The following is a 20,887-nucleotide window of genomic DNA, read 5'->3' on the forward strand; positions in this document are numbered from 1 at the left end:
AAATCTGGGGTTCTACCCTTTTGCAAGGCAGTTAACCCCAAAACAACAACTGGGCGCCGATGATGTCAATTAACACACCTCTATGATTCAGAGTGGTGGGGTGAAATGCAGAAGACACATTTCAGTTGAATGTATTCAATTGTGCAATTGAGTAGGTATCCCCTTTCTCTTAAGGGTCACCAAGTATACAGGGCATTGAATAGGTTTCATTACTTTTCAAGTATGAATATTTTTTTATGTAAAAAAAACATACTTTATATCACAACAACCTCCTTCAGGATATATCTTTATACTTTCACAGTCAAATGTCACAATAGCTTATAATACTAAATACTTCAAAAATAATAATAAACATTTGAAAATGACATTTGGGTCATAACAGCTATCCCAAGTTCCAGAAAATTGAATTATTTCCCATTATTTCTATAGCAGTGATTCAGTAAAGATATGCCAAATAACACATTATAATAGATTCACTTGGGAATTTAGATAAAAGTTACTATGTAAATTGCCACGTGCACAAGATGATATGTAACGTCTGTTGATACTTGGTCGTGGTCGTGAATCCGACCTACGTAGAGTACAGTAATAGTAGCCAGTTTTATCAGAAGCAGGTAGCACGACACCATGAAATACTTCAAGTACACTGTAAGAAAATAATTTGAGTAGAAATGATCAATGACATCTAAATGTAAAAAGCATTTTCCTGTCTCTTCCCAGATGAAGAGGCAGTTACATTTACACCAATATGTAAACAAAGATATCCAGGGAGGGGGGGGGGATCACATTTATAACATCTGTTTGACCCACACATGTAGTTTTGAACAATAGTGAATAGTGAACATCACTACCAATAGTGATAGAGTACATCCAGTAGAGATGTATTAATTTCTTATTAAATCGCAACAATAGAAAAGAACAATTAACATTCCAACTTGTTCTACATTTGCAGAATATAGATATTGTTGTTTTCATTGTTGCAGCATTAGTTTCTATTTCAATGTGTATTTACTATGGTGTAGCCTACAACTGTTGACCATCCATAAGCCTGGTAGGAGGGATGAGACATGGTGTGGGGGAGGCTTTCTCCTGCTGTAAGGAAGTACCATCCCCAAAACAGCATGAGAACTTGGCAGAAAGTAGATAGACACTTGCACTGACATATACATCATTTTGTCTTTCAGTAATACCTCTCTGGTTTCACTTGTAAATGTACAGAGTAAATGTTCATCGAAATGAGTTGTTGAAGTCTACAGCTCTAGACCAGAGATTACAAAATGACTGGCAACAACACTATCTTAGTGTGTGTTTGAATGAGAACATGCACTTTACAAGCCTCATGCACCCAACAGCTACATTGGATTCAGTAGAAGTATACTAGTAGCCTATAGAGAACTAATGTTGTCAGAAAATGAAAACAACTTTGTTAGAACACCAGGTTGAGAGGTAAAAAAACAAAACAAAACAGAAGAAGGGTCCAAGTTGTCCCCAGGTGCTAGCATCGGAGGTGTTTCTTGCTGGACATGTCGTTCCAGATCCGGTGCATTTCTTCCGGTGAAATCTGGTGGACAGTGATAACACGACGGTACCTACACAGGCTGTAGGCCATTTTCCAGTGATTGAAGCCACTGTTCTGATAGGGGTGGATGCCCAGCTTCCTCAGACACAGTCCCACGTACACGTCCTCCAGGTGGAGCAGTCTGGTGTGCAGAGAGGTCTTATAGATCAGCTCAGCCACGTCCACTGAGAACACGTACCCTGTGCCCGAGCAGAAGGGGGGGTACTTAGCCTCGGGGTACAGGTCTCTGGGCATATACCACTTACTGCGCATGTCTCTGATGGGACCGCCGTTGATGACGTAGCCCGTGAAGTACCTCCTCTTGGGCTTGGTGGTGGGCTTCAGAAGCTTGTAGACCAGATTGTCCATGTTGACGAAAATGTCACTGTCCGTCTTCATGACGTACTGGGCCTGGGAGCAGAAGGTGGCCACCCAGCGCATGCCCATCAGGGTCTTGAGGGTGAGGTTGTGATACGAGTCTATGAAGTCCTCCACCACAATGTCGTGGAAGATCTGGCTCTCCTGTTCCACCATCTGGTTGAGGACGGCGTCCGTGTTGCGGCCCAGCAGGAAGAGGGTGATGATGCGGATGTCGCTGTAGGTGCTCTCATCTCCCCAGGTCTCCCGGATGGCCTGACGGGCATCGAATTCTTTGTGTGTGGTGCTGATCAGGATGACCAGGAAGGGCGTGTTGCTCTCACATTTCTTAGGCTCGTTGATGACAAAGTCGAAGGCGTGTGGGTTCAGCGTTCGCGTCCGGATGTTGCTGAACGTAGTGTTCTTAAGGGTTTTCACAGTCTTCCGGATCGGCAAAGACATCTGCCCACTGACATAGGAGGATGTCGGCCGGGATATACCCAAGTACCAAAGAGCACTTGCCCAGCAAACAACCGTCAACACGTACAAGCATGAGACTTTTGAAGGCATTCTGGTGCATTTATATGTATTTAATGTATTGAATCTTAAAAGGCTTTCTTTCCATTAGCAGTGTTCCTTCCAGCAAGGCAGCATAATGCTGCACTGATGTGCTGCTTGACATTAATTGTCAGTAATGGATTGTTTTAGAGGAAAGTGATGGGATATCGTTGTTTGCCTTTTAATGAAAATCCGGTTTGAAACCGTGCAGATGTCCTGTTTTTCTTCTTGACACTTGTGCGTCTCCATTTACATCTGAAAAATAGAGAAATAACATGTTAACGCCAGAACAAAAAGATAGATCTTAATAGGTTCAGCAAGCACACCCGTCTGCTAAATAAAATAATACAAAGTTTTATCAAGTAGTGTTAGAGTTTCTCTAAAATCAGGACTCAGCAGTTACAACCAACAGCTTTTGATAAGAGTTATCTTTCTACTGCCTCTAGACTAAGCTTAGCTTTCACACAGTAGGGTGCACCATAAAATAAAATGCTAATACAGAATTGTATGAGTTCTCAGCTGTTCAAAAACCCAGCTCGGGTGACATTGAAAAAGTATTTTGATATTTTGGATAATTGAAAAGTATCAGAAGTCCTGTGAGAGAATCTACTCAGATTGTACGGTAATGCAGTCTGATGTAATTATTATCTCTCACACAAGGCCTTAGACTCAGACTAATGCTTTTAGGAAATGGCTAAATGCTGCCAACCACAAAGTGCCATAATCTTCCCCTATAGGTCCTAGAAAGAGGGCATCCCCATTCAGCGTATTAATATAACTCTGACACCAAGCCAGTAATACCATCACCAAACACACAAAAAAATGACACTACATATTGTTGGTACAGTAATAAAGATACTATTCTTATTAATTAGTGGTAGTGATACATTTAGAAATCTCTGGAATGGAATAATTGGGCAATTACTGTCTATTACAGACAAAAACAAAGTGCATGTTGCTAGTGCTAACAAAGTGCATGTTGCTAGTGCTTTGGCTACACACAGCATACTTGGCATACTGTACAGCTACCCACTTTATAGACCCTTATGCTTTAGAAAACACTGCAATGACGGGCCAGAGGTAGTAAATGGTAAGACTGCTGCACACATTTCCAATTTCAATCTAATTAACATAATGGACTATCTATTTAACAAGACCAGATAGGATACTTAATGCCTATGGTAGCTATAACAATAACTGAGATGCACATTCTGAAATGAAATCTGCAGCACAAAGGCATATTAAAGTAGTGACAATGAACGTGGCACATTAAAGGACATATCATTATTAGAGTACTGTACTATACTGGGGACACGGAAGCAACAAAAGAGAAAGCAGAATAAACATAATTGATCTGACTTTATACTTTTGTCCACCTGTCACTAAAAAAAATATTTTACAAGCTCCATTTATCCAAGCATAGCGTTTTAATGATTTTGTCTGGTCTATTTTGTATCCATCAAAAAGCAAAAGGGAGAGAGAAAAAAAAAGAACCAGAACAAAGATCTCCTGACATAACTGTTCATTACTTCAGAGCTGCACTGAGGCGGTATAAGGAAGGTGTTTACTTCAAACTGCTTGTTTGTGTAATCCTTAATGTAAATCTTTAACTCAGACAGAGACATTACAGGCTCTTTGTTATGCTCCTGCATATGATAAGCGACCTTGGCAAGCACCTGTTTAATGACACTGCAGTGAGCTGAGGACACATCTCTGCATGCTATTGATGACAGCAAATGCTCCAGAATGAGCCCCTCACAATTTGCATCTTTGGTTATTCTCCATGGAATCAAAACCTGGGGTTAAAAAGCCCCCTTGGAATCAAACTAATTAAATGAATACAGTGTAAGTCAACAGCATCTACAGTGCATTCGGAAAGTATTCAGACCCCTTGACGTCACAGCCTTATTCTAAAATGTATCAAATTGTTTATCTTTTCTCATCAATCTACACACAATACCCCATAATGACAAAGCAAAAACAGGTTTTTAGAAATGTTTGCAAATGTATGAAAAAAAAATCAATATATAATAAATGCATTTATTTTAACCTTTATTTAACTAGGCAAGTCAGTTAAGGCCTAGGAACAGTGGATTAACTGCCTTGTTCAGAGGCAGAACAACAGAGTTTGACCTTGTCAGCTTGGGGATTCGATCTAGCAACCTTTCGGTTACTGGCCCAACGCTCCAACCACTCGGCGACTTGCTACTTATTCAGACCCTTTATTCAGTACTTTGTTGAAGCACCTTTAGCATCGATTACAGCCTCAAGTCTTCTTGGGAGTTCCTCCCATTCTTCTCTGTAGATCCTCTCAAGATCTGTCAGGTTGGACGAGGAGCGTCGCTGTGCAGCTTTTTTCAGTTTTCTCCAGATATGTTAGACCTCTTGGAAGGTTAGACCTCTTGGAAGGTTAGACCTCTTGGAAGGTAAACCTTCACCCCAGTCTGAGGTCCTGAGCGCTCTGGAGCAGGTTTTTGTCAAGGATCTCTCTGTACTTTTCTCCGTTCATCTTTCCCTCGATCCTGACTAGTCTCCCAGTCCCTGCCAATGAAATACATCCCCACAGCATGATGCTGCCACTACCATGCTTCACTGTAGGGATGGTGCCAGGTTTCCTCAAGAAGTGACGCTACGCTAGGCATTCATGCCAAAGAGTTCAATCTTGGTTTCATCAGACCAGAGAATCTTGTTTCTCATGGTCTGAGAGTCCTTTAGGTGCCTTTTGGCAAACTCCAAGTGGGCTGTCATGTGCCTTTTACTGAGGAGTGTCTTCCATCTGGCCACTCTACCATAAAGGTCTGTTTGGTAGAATGCTGCTGAGGTGGTTGTCCCTCTGGAAGGTTCTCCCATCTCAACAGAGGAACTCTGGAGCTCTGTCAGAGTGATCATTGGGTTCTTGGTCACCTCCCTGACCAAGGCACCTTCTCCCCCGATTGCTCAGTTTGGCTGGGAGCAGCCAGCTCTAGGAAGAGTCTTGGCTTCTTCCATTTAAGAATGATGGAGGCCACTGTGTTCTTGGGGACCTTCATTGCTGCAGAAATGTTTTGGTACCCTTCCCCAGATCTGTGCCTCGGCACAATCCTGTCTCTGAGCTCTACGGATAATTCCTTCGACCTCATGGCTTTGTTTTGCTCTGACATGCACTGTCAACCATATATAGACAGGTGTGTGCCTTTCCAAATCATGTCCAATCAATTGAATTTACCCCAGGTGGATGCCAATCAAGTTGTAGAAACATCTCAAGGATGATCAATAGAAACAGGATGCACCTGAGCTCAATTTGGAGTCTCATAGCAAAGGGTCTGAATAATTATGTTAATAACACATTTCTAAAAACCTGTTTTTGCTTTGTCATTATGGGGTATTGTGTGAAGATTGATGAGGGATTTTTTTGATTTGTAATCCATTTTAGAATAAGGCTGTAATGTAACAAAATGAGGAAAAAGGGGTCTGAATACTTTCCGAATGCGCTGTATAGAGCTGCATGTAGAAGAAGCTACTACAACAGCTTCCTACAGGGCTCCACATTTATGGAATCAATTTAAATGTCTGGCCTATGCCTACTGTTTGAGAACAGATTTATCTCAGTCCACCATGTGTCCACACTAATCCTCCACATTAAACTTGCATGGACAAACGTCCCTTTAAAGATAAGACAGGTTGGTTGAAAATAATATGACAAGTAGAACAGAGGTACTGATGGTGTGAGCTCTCTGTCTCCCCGGGTCCAGAGCAGCTCTGGTTTTGGCAGTGCTCGGTCTGACTGCACTCTATGACACAGATATGCTGGTGAAGGGGAACATCGCTCAGTAATAAGCTTTTCTCCTGGAGAGGAAATGCTATCATCTATGGGGGGAATAATAGACTGCTATCATGGTGCTATTACTGAGCCTACTGAAATCTCACATCCATGTACTGTATAACACCCTCATATTTTGGGACAATCCAGAGATGTCTAGACGGTGTGGAGGTACTAGACTGTGGTGTCCTTTTGTATCATTAGAACAGGTGGTTGGTGCTATAGCGCATAAGGGTTTATCTTTATCTGGGAGTCATAAGTGATAGCATATCAAGGCGTTATCAATGCTTTAGAACCACAGGTTGGTCACAGGTTGGCTTAATTCAGTCAGATCCAAATCTGTGTGATAGGTATTCTGACATCTTGAGTATTTCTGCCTATAAAACAGAGTCCAGCCTACCAGACAAACATATTGACCTAACTAAATAACATTTTTTAAATCGAATCAACTTTACCGTGAAATGCTTGCTCACAAGCCCTTCCTCAACAATGCAGATTTACATGAAGAATAAAATAAAACACACAAGATGGTGGAAGATGGTGAGATTGTGGTGTGCTCTCTTTTTTTGGGGGGGAATTTTACCCCCTTTTTCATAGAATCCAATTATTGGTGGTGTGCTCTTTTACAGTCGTTGGTATTGCAGTATTCTATCATAGGCACTGGGAATCAACAGCTTTATCACACAATTAGAAATATATTTTATTCTACTAAAGCAAGTCTGTGAAAACTGGTTTTAACTGTTTTCAAACGGTAAAATAACCGATTCCATGTAGAAAGTACAATAGGTACTGTAAAAACATTCCAAACTTATTTTAGAATTCACATCAAAATGATGGTCAACTTTAGCCTCTCGTGAGAATAAACGCTGATTCATATCAGTAGATAGTGACGTTGACTAAAACCAGTTGATGGACTGTGTTCACATATAATGTACTGTGCATGCTCTTCAATATACACCTTGTCCTCCCTGTCTGTTAAAGACAATTTGTTTCTAATTGGTCACACCACTGGTAGAACCCCAGACTGTATATATTTCCTTTTTTTGGCAGCCATGACCGTCAGAAAAACCCATCAATCTCAATCTTTCTATTCTATATCGGCCTTATCCTCACTATCCCTCCATCACAAAGTCATTACTGCACCTCCATTCTTTCCCCTAAATCATTTCTCATTCTCTTCTTCCACTGTGAAAAATACACTCTGAATCTCCCTCTGTCCCCCTGATTTCCTTTTGTCTAGCTGTCTGCTGATGATTTTCTTGAGATTGAGAAAGCTAGCAGTAACAAAGCATCAGTCTAAGGCACAGTGTGTTGCAAATGTGTTATTTCTCTGTGGAGACACTATTCTATTAACTGAGTTCTTCAGCCTGCTTCCATTCTCCATACATCTTATTTATTGAATAAAGTGGCCTTCAATGTTTAAAAAGACAACTGAACCACTTGCTTAATCAGCGTTATTCTGCGAGTTGAGTGGACTTCAAAAGGACAAGAATTTGATCCTGTGTGTTAACGTTTGTTTACTCAACAAACTCCGCTCAAAGTGAGCTGGATTTGAACTAGCTTGTTGAGTAAAATTACAAATGTATCTTTGCTCAAAACCACGCCCAGTATTATAATATTTCCCAGAATTCTCTATTGCAGGTTGATTTTCAGAATCTCTGCTTCCTCCTGCATGCATTTGCAGCCTGCCACAGTCTCACCACTTTACTGTGTCTCAGTAGCCTACTCTCTGTAATTAAAAGTTATTATGAGAATTAGTAGCCTGCTGAGGTAGGCTCCGTATAACGTTAGCTTCTTACTTCATCCTTCTTCATCTTTCTTGCTGAATGAGAAGCCTAATACTAGAGTCCTTCAACATTACTGAAATATAAGTTTCTGCTGGTAGCTTGCTATCTGACTGACATACACTATATATACAAAAGTATGTGGACAACCCTTCAAATTAGTGGATTTGGCTATTTCAGCCACGTTGCTGACAGCTGTATAAAATTGAGCACACAGCCATGCAATCTCCGTAGACAAACCTTGACAGTAGAATGGCCTTACTGACGAGCTCAGTGAGTTTTCACATGGCACAGTCATAGAATGCCACCTTTTCAGTCAGTTCGTCAAATTTCTGCCCTGCTAGAGCTGCCCTGGTCAACTGTAAGTGCTGTTATTGTGAAGTGGAAATGTCTATGTGTAACAATGGCTCAGCCGCGATGTGGTAGGTCACACGAGCTCACAGAGTGGGACCATCGAGTGCTGAAGCGCGTAGCGTGTAAAAAAATCCTCTGTCCTTGGCTGCAACACTCACTACCGAGTTCCAAACTTCCTCTGGAAGCAACGTCAGCACTTTTCGTCAGGCGCTTCATGAAATGGTTTTCCATGGCCGAACAGCCGCACTCAAGCCTAATATCAACATGAGCAATGCCAAGCTTTGGCTAGAGTGATGTAAAGCTCGCCGCCATTAGACTCAGTGGAGTGGAGACTCGTTCTCTGAAGTGATGAATCACGCTTCACCATCTGGAGGTCCGACGTACGAATCTGGCTTTGGCAGATGTCAGGAGAATGCTACCTGCCCGAATGCATATTGCCACCTGTACAGTTTGGTGGAGGAGTAATAATATTCTGGGGCTTTATTTGTTGGTTGTTTCATGGCCCCTTAGTTCCAGTGAAGGGAAATCTTAACGCTACAGCATACAATGAATGACATTGTAGACGATTCTGTGTTTCCAACTTTGTGGCAACAGTTTGGAGAAGGCCCTTTCCTGTTTCAGCATGACAATGCCCCCATGCACAAAGCGAGGTCCACACAGAAATGGTTATTCGAGATCGGTGTGGAAGAACTTGACTGGCCTGCACAGAGCCCTGACCACAACCCCATCGAATATCTTTGGGATGAATTGGATTGCCAACTGCGGGCCAGGCCTAACCGCCTATCATCAGTGCCCAACCTCACAAATGCTCTTGTGACAGAATGGAAGCTGTTATAGCAGCAAAGGGGGACCAACTCCATATTAATGCCCATGATTTTGGGGGATGTCTGTAGACACGTCAGGAGTCTCGGGGAGGTTTTAGAATGGCCTTCTGCCCGGCATCTCGCAAACACACTGTCAGCAGCGTTTCCACTTGAGCAGACGGGTAGTTTGTTTCATGTCCGGGAGGCAAATCCAGGGGACGCAGGTGAACATAACCAACAAACCACTGTTCACGATTCCAATCGTTTGCAAATAGGCAGGTGCGATTAGTCAGATCAAGAATATAAGCGTTCTGAGCTTTGGTCAACTCTGGAAGCAATATTTAGATGTTGACCCGTAACTGATTTTCTTTAATGTATACAATATACAGTATACATATTTTATTATAAAACATGTCAGAGGTCTGGACCTCGGTGTCTTCACATGTAGTTACGGACCCGATTATTTTCAGCTTGTAAATTCCATTCTTTCTTGGCTATAAAACATAGAAGTACATCTCATCTCTCGTCAACCTGAAAAGTTAACGCAAAGAATGTTCTGGACAAAGACATCCCAGTAGCACAAGGTCTGCCTGCAATGCTCCCCGACACACACTGCACGCACTGAACCATTTTTAAAGTTATGTTTCAAAAATTCCCAGCTACATTTGGCTCCTGTGCATTAAAATCATTGAATTGACCCTGAATCTGCTGTCAGTGACTAGTTGCAACAGCAAAACTATTGTCTTTTCAATTTGTTAATAATTCACAGATAGATGTGCTTAGTTACAGTAAGATGGCACTACAATGTGCAACGCTAGACCTAATTCAATGAGAGTAATATCCAGTGCATCTCAGGCTGAACTGTGCAGGGTCGCATTAGTAGTCCAGCCATGATATAGTTCCTTGCTAGCAGATGTAGAGAGCCTGAGTGACTACAGCCCATACTCATGCCAACTTCCAAGCGTGATGCACGTGACTCAGCAGGCAAATTACATTGTGTTCATAATATTATCCACGATAGAGTGTTTTTGAATACACACATAATTTCTACATTATTGAAGGGATCTATCCACATTTAGAATGTTTAAAATCAAATCCAGCTTGATTGAGAGACAGAGGCAGTTTAGTTGCCATGGCAGCATGCTGAAAGTCAACAGCAAAAAGGGGGTAAGCTAGGGAGCATGAATCTGAGAGAGACTACCCAGCAGCACTTATACAGAATGATCCGAACAGCTCTTAAAGACTCACTTTAACAGTCCTACAGTGTAATTATGTGTTCCAGCGCCACTGCACTTCACTAAGCAATGCCTACCGGTGACACATTGCCATTTTAAGTTGATTAAGTAAAGTGGCAATAAAAGGTTGCTCTTTTACATTCATGGCTCAGTCATTGACTCTCCTAAGTGTTTGGAGACTGGGGGCCAAAATGGAAAAAGTAAGTAAATGTGCCTTACCAGCATTTTTCGGGAAATGACCATGGAAGAACTTTCTGCACTATGAAAACCTAGTAAAACTTATGCCGATTCCTGTGGCAATAGTATTTCTTCAACCAGACCTGAGCCAGATAGATCTGCTGGTAAATCAGAGTCTGTCATCTCATTCGAGATTTCTTAACAGGGGTTTTCATTATAGCATTTCAAGTCATCCAAAACATGGACAATGTTGCATCCATCCCCCTTTCAGGAATCAATACGACTTTGCAGGGAATAAAACGAATAACAGAACAGCTTGTATAGTAGATTCTCTGGCATTGCATTTCCCCCTGTTTGTATGCATTGGTATGTTTTCTGCCGCTGTATATTTGTCCGGTCTGTGTCGGTGTATTAGTCTCTGTTGTGTAGCGTGGGCAGCCAGCCAGGGTTTATTACTCCAATCCATCTCCATAATGCTGGATGTCATGCAGAGAGCCAATCATAATGTCTGCTATATGACTGGACCAGGCGGCTGACTGTCTGTCAGAGAGGACACTGTAAGAAAAATACAACTCTTTCCTGTTTAGACACACACAGACACATTGCTGCAGGCGCTTTAACCCCACCGAGCTGGAATGGAGCCGGTAGGCTACACCTCACAGACTCAAGCAACATTGTGAAATAATTAGTCAAAGCAATGAAAATAGACTCAATTTATCAAGATTTATTTTACAACAAGGGGTAAATCTGTGTTAGGAGTGCAGTACAAAGGCGACCATTCATCACAAAGTGACATGTCTTTCTCCCAGGCTGCAGGTGGAGTATTTTGATCGCTGGTTTGTAAGAAGGGCTATTATACAGTTCCTCTGTACACAACAAGTCATTACTTGATTTATAGCCCCATGCAGATTTATGGACACAACTTTCAAATGTTTTTGCAATAACCACGTCTCTCTCTAATAGGTGCCAGATTCTATTAACAGATACACACATTACAGGGAAAGGTTGCACCTAAATCTTTCTTGACCACCTTTCTTCTCTTTTTTTCCCCCAATGGACCGACAGAAACAGTTCTTCCTTAACCTGAAAGACGAGTCCAAGTACTTTGTCGATCGAACCAGACTGTCCATTTATACACAGGACCTGTTTTCGTGAGTATGTTTTCCAGCTAATTCTCTATCCTCCACTCTATCATTGTGTATCATAATTCCATGTGAGCCTTGCTGTTGCTTTACATTTACACATCAAAGCCTTATACCAGCTCTCCCGATACAACATGATGTGTGAAGGTCTTTCTCGGGGTTGGATTCCTACAGTATTTATAATTCTTCTTCAGAAGTTTGAATATATATTGTGTTGATAAGACTACTGGCATGATACATGGCTCTGTGTTTTCTCATGATAACACATAATTTGGATGATTACTGGTATGAAATACCGATGGCGAAACAGCCTGGCAGAGAAGAGATGTGATGAAGAACCATATGGAAGTTGACAAGGTGCAGCACAGCATGTGGTGGGTTTGAAGGAGATTCTCTGGTACTTGTGTATACTTTTTTAGCCAGTAGTTCTGAAAGTAGGGCCCACAAGCCAAAGGTGGTCCCCGAAAATCGCGTGCTGCGTCACATACAGTGCATTTTGAAAGTATTCAGACCCCTTCCCTTTTCCCAAATTTTGTTATGTACAGCCTTATTCTTAAATTGATTAAATGAATTGTTTTCCTCATCAATCTACACACAATATCCCATAATGCAAATGTATTCAAAAATAAAAAAACGAAATACCTTATTTACATAAGTATTCAGACCCTTTGCTATGAGACTCGAAAACTGAGCTCAGCAACAAAATGTGGAAAGGTAACAAAATGAGGAAAAAGTCAAGGGGTCAGAATAGAACTGATTCCACAGCCTATTCCATCACAGTCTACAAATGTTCCAATAGACAGACCTTGTGAAATCTATTGTTCCTGGTGAGACAAATGGCTTTGGTGTGGAATACATTTTTGTCAGACAGCTGAATGTGGTTCTGAAGAAAGTGACACCGCTGACTGTGCTGGCAAGCTATTTGTGGTGCTTTGAGCTGCAAATTTGAACTTTCAGCAGTCATGGAATGATGATGGTAGCTTTATCTCTGTGTATCTGTCCGTGTATTGTACGTTCTGACAATGGACTGGACGGCAGGTTATTTGTCATCAAACTTCTGAAACGTGAAGTTTAAGGGTATCAATAGAGCAGGTAGTGGTTTGTGTTTTCCTGAGTGTACAGGGACATCTCGAAAAATATGCATAATGTTTCAAATGACATCTCGCTCCATGTTCCACTGTGTCATATTACACTACACGTCTGGGTAAGATGATGATCTCTCTGTTCGCCCTCTCCGTGCACTAGAGGTCTTCACGGGTCCACACGAACCCGAATACCCGAGACCCGACCCAGGATCCAAACTTTTCCCTTGTGTCCGGGTCGGGTCCTGTTTAATCGTCATCGGGTTTTGGGTCTATGTAACTACAGCTGATAGACCCAGCTGTCTAACAGACCACGGCCTGCATATCCTATAGCATATTTATTTGACGCTAATAAGGTGAATCTATTGACTAATAGAAGGCCTAGCCAACGTATTAGGTGACAACGTCATGAAAACGATGTACACACTTTCATGGGGCAGGAGACAGCATGTTGTTGTGATTCTGGACGGCCAGATTGCCAGCAAGAATGACGAGAAGCTGCCATGTGGAGAATAGCAAGTGGCTCGTTTCAGCTCGTTTCATCTTGTTCTTGATACCATCTCTTGTTTTGAGGTGTTTTGACGGATTTCATGTCAATGCTAATATGATAAAGATTCTCTAGCCAGCTAACCACCAACTGTAACAACGTGTTTGAAAGACAACATGTGCTCACTGTGCAAATGTGTGTTTTCAATAAATATTGGAGACGAAATATGGCTTACATGTTGTCAACAATCAAAGCAGATTGCCCCATAGTTGCGCATATGTCAGTTTTGTTGCTAAACAACCAACCCACCTGTTCATTAAACAGAAGAGCAACTTTGCTGATAAGAATAATTCTGTCACTCGGGTCCAATCGGGTTTGATTGTTATCTGGTCCGTTCGGGTCCAGATCCCCCTTTGTTTAAATGATCAGATCTGTTTGGGTCCAGATCCCCCTTTGTTTAAATGATCAGATCTGTTCGGGTCCAGATACCCCTTTGTTTAAATGATCAGATCTGTTCGGGTCCAGATCCCCCTTTGTTTAAATGATCAGATTTGTTCGGGTCCAGATCCCCCTTTGTTTAAATGATCAGATTTGTTCGGGTCCAGATCCCCCTTTGTTTAAATGATCAGATCTGTTCGGGTCCAGATACCCCTTTGTTTAAATGATCAGATCTGTTTGGGTCCAGATCCCCCTTTGTTTAAATGATCAGATCTGTTTGGGTCCAGATCCCCCTTTGTTTAAATGATCAGATCTGTTTGGGTCCGGGTCAGTTCAGGTATGGGTCCAACTTTGTGGACCCGAGAAGACCTCTACCATGCACTCAGAGGAAGGGATGCAAAACGAATGACATTCAGATATACGATGTGAATCAAATGATCAATATCACCGTCTTCAAAAATAAACCCTCCTCTCTTATTTGTTGCTCTATCACTTTTATATTAGGGAAATATTATAATTTACATATGTTATGCTTACAGCACGGAAAACACGAGGGAAAATATACCAGGCAATTAAACTAGCGAAGCCACATGAAGCTAAATGAAATTGATCGCAAAAGACTGAGAAAAACAAGCTCATAAAATTGGAATCACTGTTACATTATTCCATACAGAGATAATTCAAGTCTCACAGGCAATATTCATCTTGGAGGAGAGTTTATGACAGTTTAAAAGCTTGGCACTCTGCTGTGCTGCATCTCTGCCACCTCTACTGTAAAGCCCTGAGGTGAATTAGTCAGCGTTCAGTTGAGGCTGGTACACTCCAGAATGGAACCCCTCTTTATGGTACAATATTCATGCTCAAAGGCCTGCCGTAACAACGGCTATTAGTCTGAACTAATAACAAACCCATCAACATGCTTGTTATGTGACTTATAAGCACTGCTTGAAGCGTAATGGAAAAGGTACCGATACTCACTGTGATTCTACCCCACCAGGGTTGGTTCCTATTTTAGAGCCAGTATTCTATAAAAAAAAATGACGGTACTCAAGTAGTAAAAATATGAGGTGCCAATTTTATGTACTCTACACGCGAGCACCGGCGCATTTCAACCACTGCTTGTATGTTTCTGTATAATGAAGTGCAAAAACAGGACAACCGTATCAATTAGCAAGTGTAAGGTCAACTAGAACCTCTAAATGGAAAAGGAAACCAAGGGAGGAAATGTGTAACTTACTGACTGGGTTTCAAATATCTCCACAACACTTACACTCCTGTCAGTGACCTTCTCCTCCCTGCAGCCACCCCAGCTGCTGATACACATCAACTGGGTGATGGGAGTCACAAGCACCAACCTAACCGTCTGCGTGACTCAAGACAGTCCCCAAATCCAGAATGAATTCAAGGCAAGTCATGGTATTACACAGAGCCGTGAACGGACATGAAATTACTCAAGTAAACAGCAGAATTAGCTTTAAAAACAAATACAACAGCCCAACGCCTCTCCCCTTTCTCACCTAAATAACTCTTAGGCAGATGTGCATGTACTGATGTGGGAGCTTAAAAAAATAAAAATATACAGTTGAAGTCGGAAGTTTACATACACCTTAGCCAAATACATATACTCAGTTTTTCACAATTCCTGTCATTTAATCCTAGTAAAAATTCCCTGCTAAAGGTCAGTTAGGATCACCACTTTATTTTATGAATGTGGAATGTCAGAGTAATAGTAGAGAGAATTATTTATTTCATATTTTATTTATTTCATCACATTCCCAGTGGGTCAGAAGTGTACATACACTCAATTAGTATTTGGTAGCATTGCCTATAAATTGTTAAACTTGAGTCAAACATTTTGGTAACCTTCCATAAGCTTCTCACAATAAGTTGGGGGAATTTTGGCCCATTCCTCCTGACAGAGCTGGCGTAACTGAGTCAGGTTTGTTGGCCTCCTTCCTCACACATGCTTTTTCAGTTCTGCCCACACATTTTCTATAGGACTGAGGTCAGGGCTTTGTGATGGCCACTCCAATAACTTTACTTTGTTGTCCTTAGGCCATTTCGCCACAACTTTGGAAGTATGATCAGGGTCATTTTCCATTTGGAAGACTCATTTGCCACCAAGCTTTAACTTCCTGACTGATGTCTTGAGATGTTGCTTCAAAATATCCACATAATTTTCCTGCCTCATGTTGCCATCTATTTTGTGAAGTGCACCAGTCCCTCCTGCAGAAAAGTACCCCCACAACATGATGCTGCCACCCCTGTGCTTCATGGTTGGGATCGTGTTCTTCTGCTTGCAAGCCTCCCCCTTTTTCCTCTAAACATAACGATGGTCATTATGGCCAAACAGTACGATCTTTGTCCCCATATGCAGTTGCAAACCGTAGTCTGGCTTTTTTATGGCGGTTTTTGGAGCAGTGGCTTCTTCCTTGCTGAGCGGGCTTTCAGGTTATGTCAATATAGGACTCATTTTACTGTGGATATAGATAATTTTGTACCTGTTTCCTCCAGCATCTTCACAAGGTCCTTTGCTGTTGTTCTGGGATTGATTTGCACTTTTCGCACCAAAGTACGTTCATCTCTAGGAGACAGAACACGTCTCCTTCTTGAGCGGTATGATGGCTGCGTGGTCCCATGATGTTTATACTTGCGTACTATTGAATGTACAGATGAACGTGGTACCTTCAGGCATTTGGAAAGAATGAACCAGACTTGTGGAGGTCTACAACTTTTTTCTGAGGTCTTGGCTGATTTCTTTTGATTTTCCCATGATATCAAGCAAAGAGGCATCGAGTTTGAAGGTAGGCCTTGAAAAACATCCACAGGTAAAACTCCAATTGACTCAAATTATATCAATTAGCCTATCAGAAGCTTCTAAAGCCATGACATCATTTTCTGGAATTTTCCAAGCTGTTTAAAGGCACAGTCAACTTAGTGTATGTAAACTTCTGACCCACTGGAATTGTGATACAGTGAATTATAAGTTAAATAATCTGTCTGTAAACAATTGTTGGAAAAATGACTTGTGTCATGCACAAAGTAGATGTCCTCACCGACTTGCCAAAACTATAGTTTGTTAACAAGAAATTTGTGGAGTGGTTGAAAAACGAGTTTTAATGACTCCAACCTAAGTGTATGTAAACTTCCAACATTACAGTGCCTTGCGAAAGTATTCGGCCCCCTTGAACTTTGCGACCTTTTGCCACATTTCAGGCTTCAAACATAAAGATATAAAACTGTATTTTTTTGTGAAGAATCAACAACAAGTGGGACACAATCATGAAGTGGAACGACATTTATTGGATATTTCAAACTTTTTTAACAAATCAAAAACTGAAAAATTGGGCGTGCAAAATTATTCAGCCCCTTTACTTTCAGTGCAGCAAACTCTCTCCAGAAGTTCAGTGAGGAACTCTGAATGATCCAATGTTGACCTAAATGACTAATGATAAATACAATCCACCTGTGTGTAATCAAGTCTCCGTATAAATGCACCTGCACTGTGATAGTCTCAGAGGTCCGTTAAAAGCGCAGAGAGCATCATGAAGAACAAGGAACACACCAGGCAGGTCTGAGATACTGTTGTGAAGAAGTTTAAAGCCAGATTTGGATACAAAAAGATTTCCCAAGCTTTAAACATCCCAAGGAGCACTGTGCAAGCGATAATATTGAAATGGAAGGAGTTTGAAATATCCAATAAATGTCGTTCCACTTCATGATTGTGTCCCACTTGTTGTTGATTCTTCACAAAAAAATACAGTTTTATATCTTTATGTTTGAAGCCTGAAATGTGGCAAAAGGTCGCAAAGTTCAAGGGGGCCGAATACTTTCGCAAGGCACTGTAACTGTGTACTGTATATATTTGTGTAGTTCAGTCCTTGAACTGTTATTGTCTATCAATGTTTTGTATTATGTCATGTTTTATGCTTTGTGTGGATCCCAGGAAGAGTAATAAAATACTGAGACCAGGTTAGCACATCGATTTAAAGCCTAGGTCTCAGCCAAGGTAACTCATCTTCAGGTGTCAGGTTACTTATGTTGAACCACCTCCACTACCCATGCTGACAAGCAGCAGGAGGCTAAGACCAACCACACAAAGAGAGACTATAATATAATATAATTGAATATGTTCACTTGAGAGCCGAGTACAGCAGTCAATTCACAGCCTCAGCTATCTAATAGTTGGACACAACATCTAGAGAAGATTTAATTGGCTGAGCATGCCCAGAAACACACCTATCAGACGGTCTGTTCTTTAGGGTCACCTTGCATAAGTCAGGTCTTCAAATTTATTCAAGAGTGAAACATAAAAACATGTCTGAACAGTTTGGGGATCAGGTACCATCTGACTGCAGTGCATAACAGATAAGTCTACAGTATTGGACATACTTTTTATTGACATGTTTCAAAATACACCCAGAGCAGGGGAATGGCTTGGCTTAAATCAAAGTCAGTCAGTTAGTTCTTCGATGCACCACTGTGAATAAATCTTAATCCTCTTAAATAAGCTTCTACACACAACTACAAAGGACCCACAGATAGGATCCTGTGGAATGAGTGGGGCTATTAAATTCCCTCCCCAGCAGCATCACTTATTCAGCCCCGATGCTAGGCAGAACATGCAGATCCTATCAAGACCCACTTGCTGGGAAAGCTGTTGTTGCTAATTTTAAGCATGGCACAGCAGAGGCTGTAAATAAATCATTAGGCACGTCTGAAACAATAAGGCTCATCTCTCAGGCTGCACCGTGGGACAGGTGGTGGTGTCGAGCTGTGTGCTGGAGACCGCTCTGTCTGTCTGGAGAGATGAGTCAAAGATCCTAACTCCCAGACCTTTTGATTTTACCCGATCACTTGACTGAGAACACATTCTCATTTACAGCAACAACCTGGGGAATAGTTACAGTGGAGTGGGGAAGAACGAGCCAGATTGGGAATTTAGCCAGGACACCTGGGGTTAACACCCCTACACTTAAGATAAGTGCCATGGGATCTTTAGTGACCACAGAGAGTCAGGACAGCTGTTTAACTTCCCACCCGAAAGACAGCACCCTACACAGGGCAATGTCCCCAATCACTGCCCTGGGAAAATGGGATATTCTTTTTTTTGTTAAAAAAGAGAAAATGGTGCCTCATACTGACCCTCCAAAACCACTTCCAGCAGAATCTGGTCTCCCATCCAAGGACTGACCAGGACCAACCCTGCTTAGCTTCAGAAGCAAGACAGCAGTGGGATGCAGGGTGGTATGCTTCTGGCTTAAGATAACCTATAAACCCTTTATCAACCCACCTAACCCTCTGGTATCAGATGCCTGTGACATATTGTATCTGCTGTTCTCCTTCCACCAGGGTTGAGCTGCTCTGTGAAAACCTGTTTCCAAACACAGAGCTGGATCCCTGCCGGGATGAGGCCAACACTTGTGCTGCTGCCCACTGATCTTTGTTCTCCTCCCCCAGGGCCTACTGTGTCCAAAAATGCACTGAGCCAAAAGAGAAGGTGTCATGGACATCCTATTTATTAATAGTAGAGCTCACCTTGACAGTACACCTCTCCACTCCACCTCTCTCTTCTGTCTGCCCTGAATGGCCTTACCACAAGTGAACATTTATGTGGCACATATCACACTTTAATTTGATCTTACTTTAAAATAACAGGACTCTGGTGAAGGCTGTGTGTAGCAGTGTAGGCCTATGTAGAGTATTGTCTCAGCGTAATGCACCGCTGGCTTGACAAGAGGAAGCCCAGACCACTGCAGGGAACTGTAGCATGTTACTCCAAGGGAAAACAACAGCATGCTAGAGAAATGAACAGCTACGTTTTTCATCATTACTAGTGCACTGTGCAATTACCCACCATGCACTGCTCAACTTAATGAAGAGACAAGCACTGTACGCCATAATAACTACATTTCTATAATTACAACAGGATGATGACAGATGGTTATATGTGAAGACATTACCCAGCTAACACATAACGTTCTGAGAACCATATGTTTCTTAGGTGGGAATTTCAGTACTTCAGCATAACGTTTCCTACAGATTTCCCCATGGTTCTATTTAAAGTAATGTTCTCAAATTGTTCAGAAAATGTCATACAACATACTTCTGTGGGAATGTCAGTACTTTTTTGCAGATTTCCTCATGGTTCTGTTTAAAGTCATGTTCTCAGAACATTTAGAAAACTTTCCATAAATACCACAAAAAAAACATCAGTTATGTTTGAAGAACATTCTCGGAATGTTATTTAAACACATATACTGTACATTCCATACTCAGCATCATTAAAACTCTCTCAATCCTCTATCTTGTTAAGTGTGTTCAGGTGTGTTGGCCGTGCCCACTAATTGGCCACACCTGATCTTAATGAGTGCTTGTTTCTTTTGAAATGGGGTCTTTTTGAATATACTAAAATTAACAACTTTGTATGAGTTAAAAAAAACATGGCATGCTAGCTCCATCCTGGTGGTGCAGTAGACTCATTTCATGGATAGGGAACAGAAGATCCTAGGTTCTAATATCACTGATGCAGTGTCACAATAAAAACACATTGTGTTTGCATGATTAATGCCAAAGCAAATGAATTTCTATATGTGCTTAGAGTTCAAAACACTTAACCCAAACTAAGCTAGCAGTGCTATTAAAAGTCTTATCAAAACATGTTCTCAGGATGTTATTTAACTGTTTGGTCCACCAGCCACTCTGGCAGGTAGATGAAAATATACAATGCATTCGGAAAGTATTCAGACCCCTTCACTTTTAGCACATTTTGTTACGTTACAGCCTTATTCTAAAATGGATCAAATAAAAAATTTCCTCATCAATCTACATACAATACCCCATAATGACAAAGAGAAAACAGGTTTTTTAGAAATGTTAGCAAATTTATAAAATAAAAAAAAAACTAAAAAACCTTAGTTACATAAGTATTCAGGACCTTCGCTATGAGACTCAGAATTGAGCTCAGGTGCATCTTGTTTTCATTGAGATGTCCTTGAGATGTTTCTAAAACTTGGTTGAAGTCCACCTGTGGTAAATTCAATTGATTGGACATGATTTGGAAAGGCACACACCTGTCTATATAAGGTCCCACAGTTGACAGTGCATGTCAGA

General features: G+C 41.4%; 1 protein-coding gene across 1 annotated transcript in view; it reads right to left on the reverse strand.

Moving 5' to 3' along the window:
* Positions 1-213: 213 nt before the first annotated feature.
* b3galt1b (beta-1,3-galactosyltransferase 1b) overlaps positions 214-20,887 on the reverse strand; it is a 133,877-nt gene continuing 113,203 nt past the window's right edge. The window contains exon 2 of the mRNA XM_021579084.3: positions 214-2,728. Coding sequence (XP_021434759.1) covers positions 1,496-2,485 — 990 coding nt within the window. The 5' untranslated portion in view covers positions 2,486-2,728 and the 3' untranslated portion in view covers positions 214-1,495. The remainder of the gene's footprint in view (positions 2,729-20,887) is intronic.

Source organism: Oncorhynchus mykiss, chromosome 22 (assembly GCF_057628025.1).
Source record: "Oncorhynchus mykiss isolate SJ-2025 chromosome 22, ASM5762802v1, whole genome shotgun sequence".
In the NCBI taxonomy this organism is placed as follows: domain Eukaryota; kingdom Metazoa; phylum Chordata; class Actinopteri; order Salmoniformes; family Salmonidae; genus Oncorhynchus; species Oncorhynchus mykiss.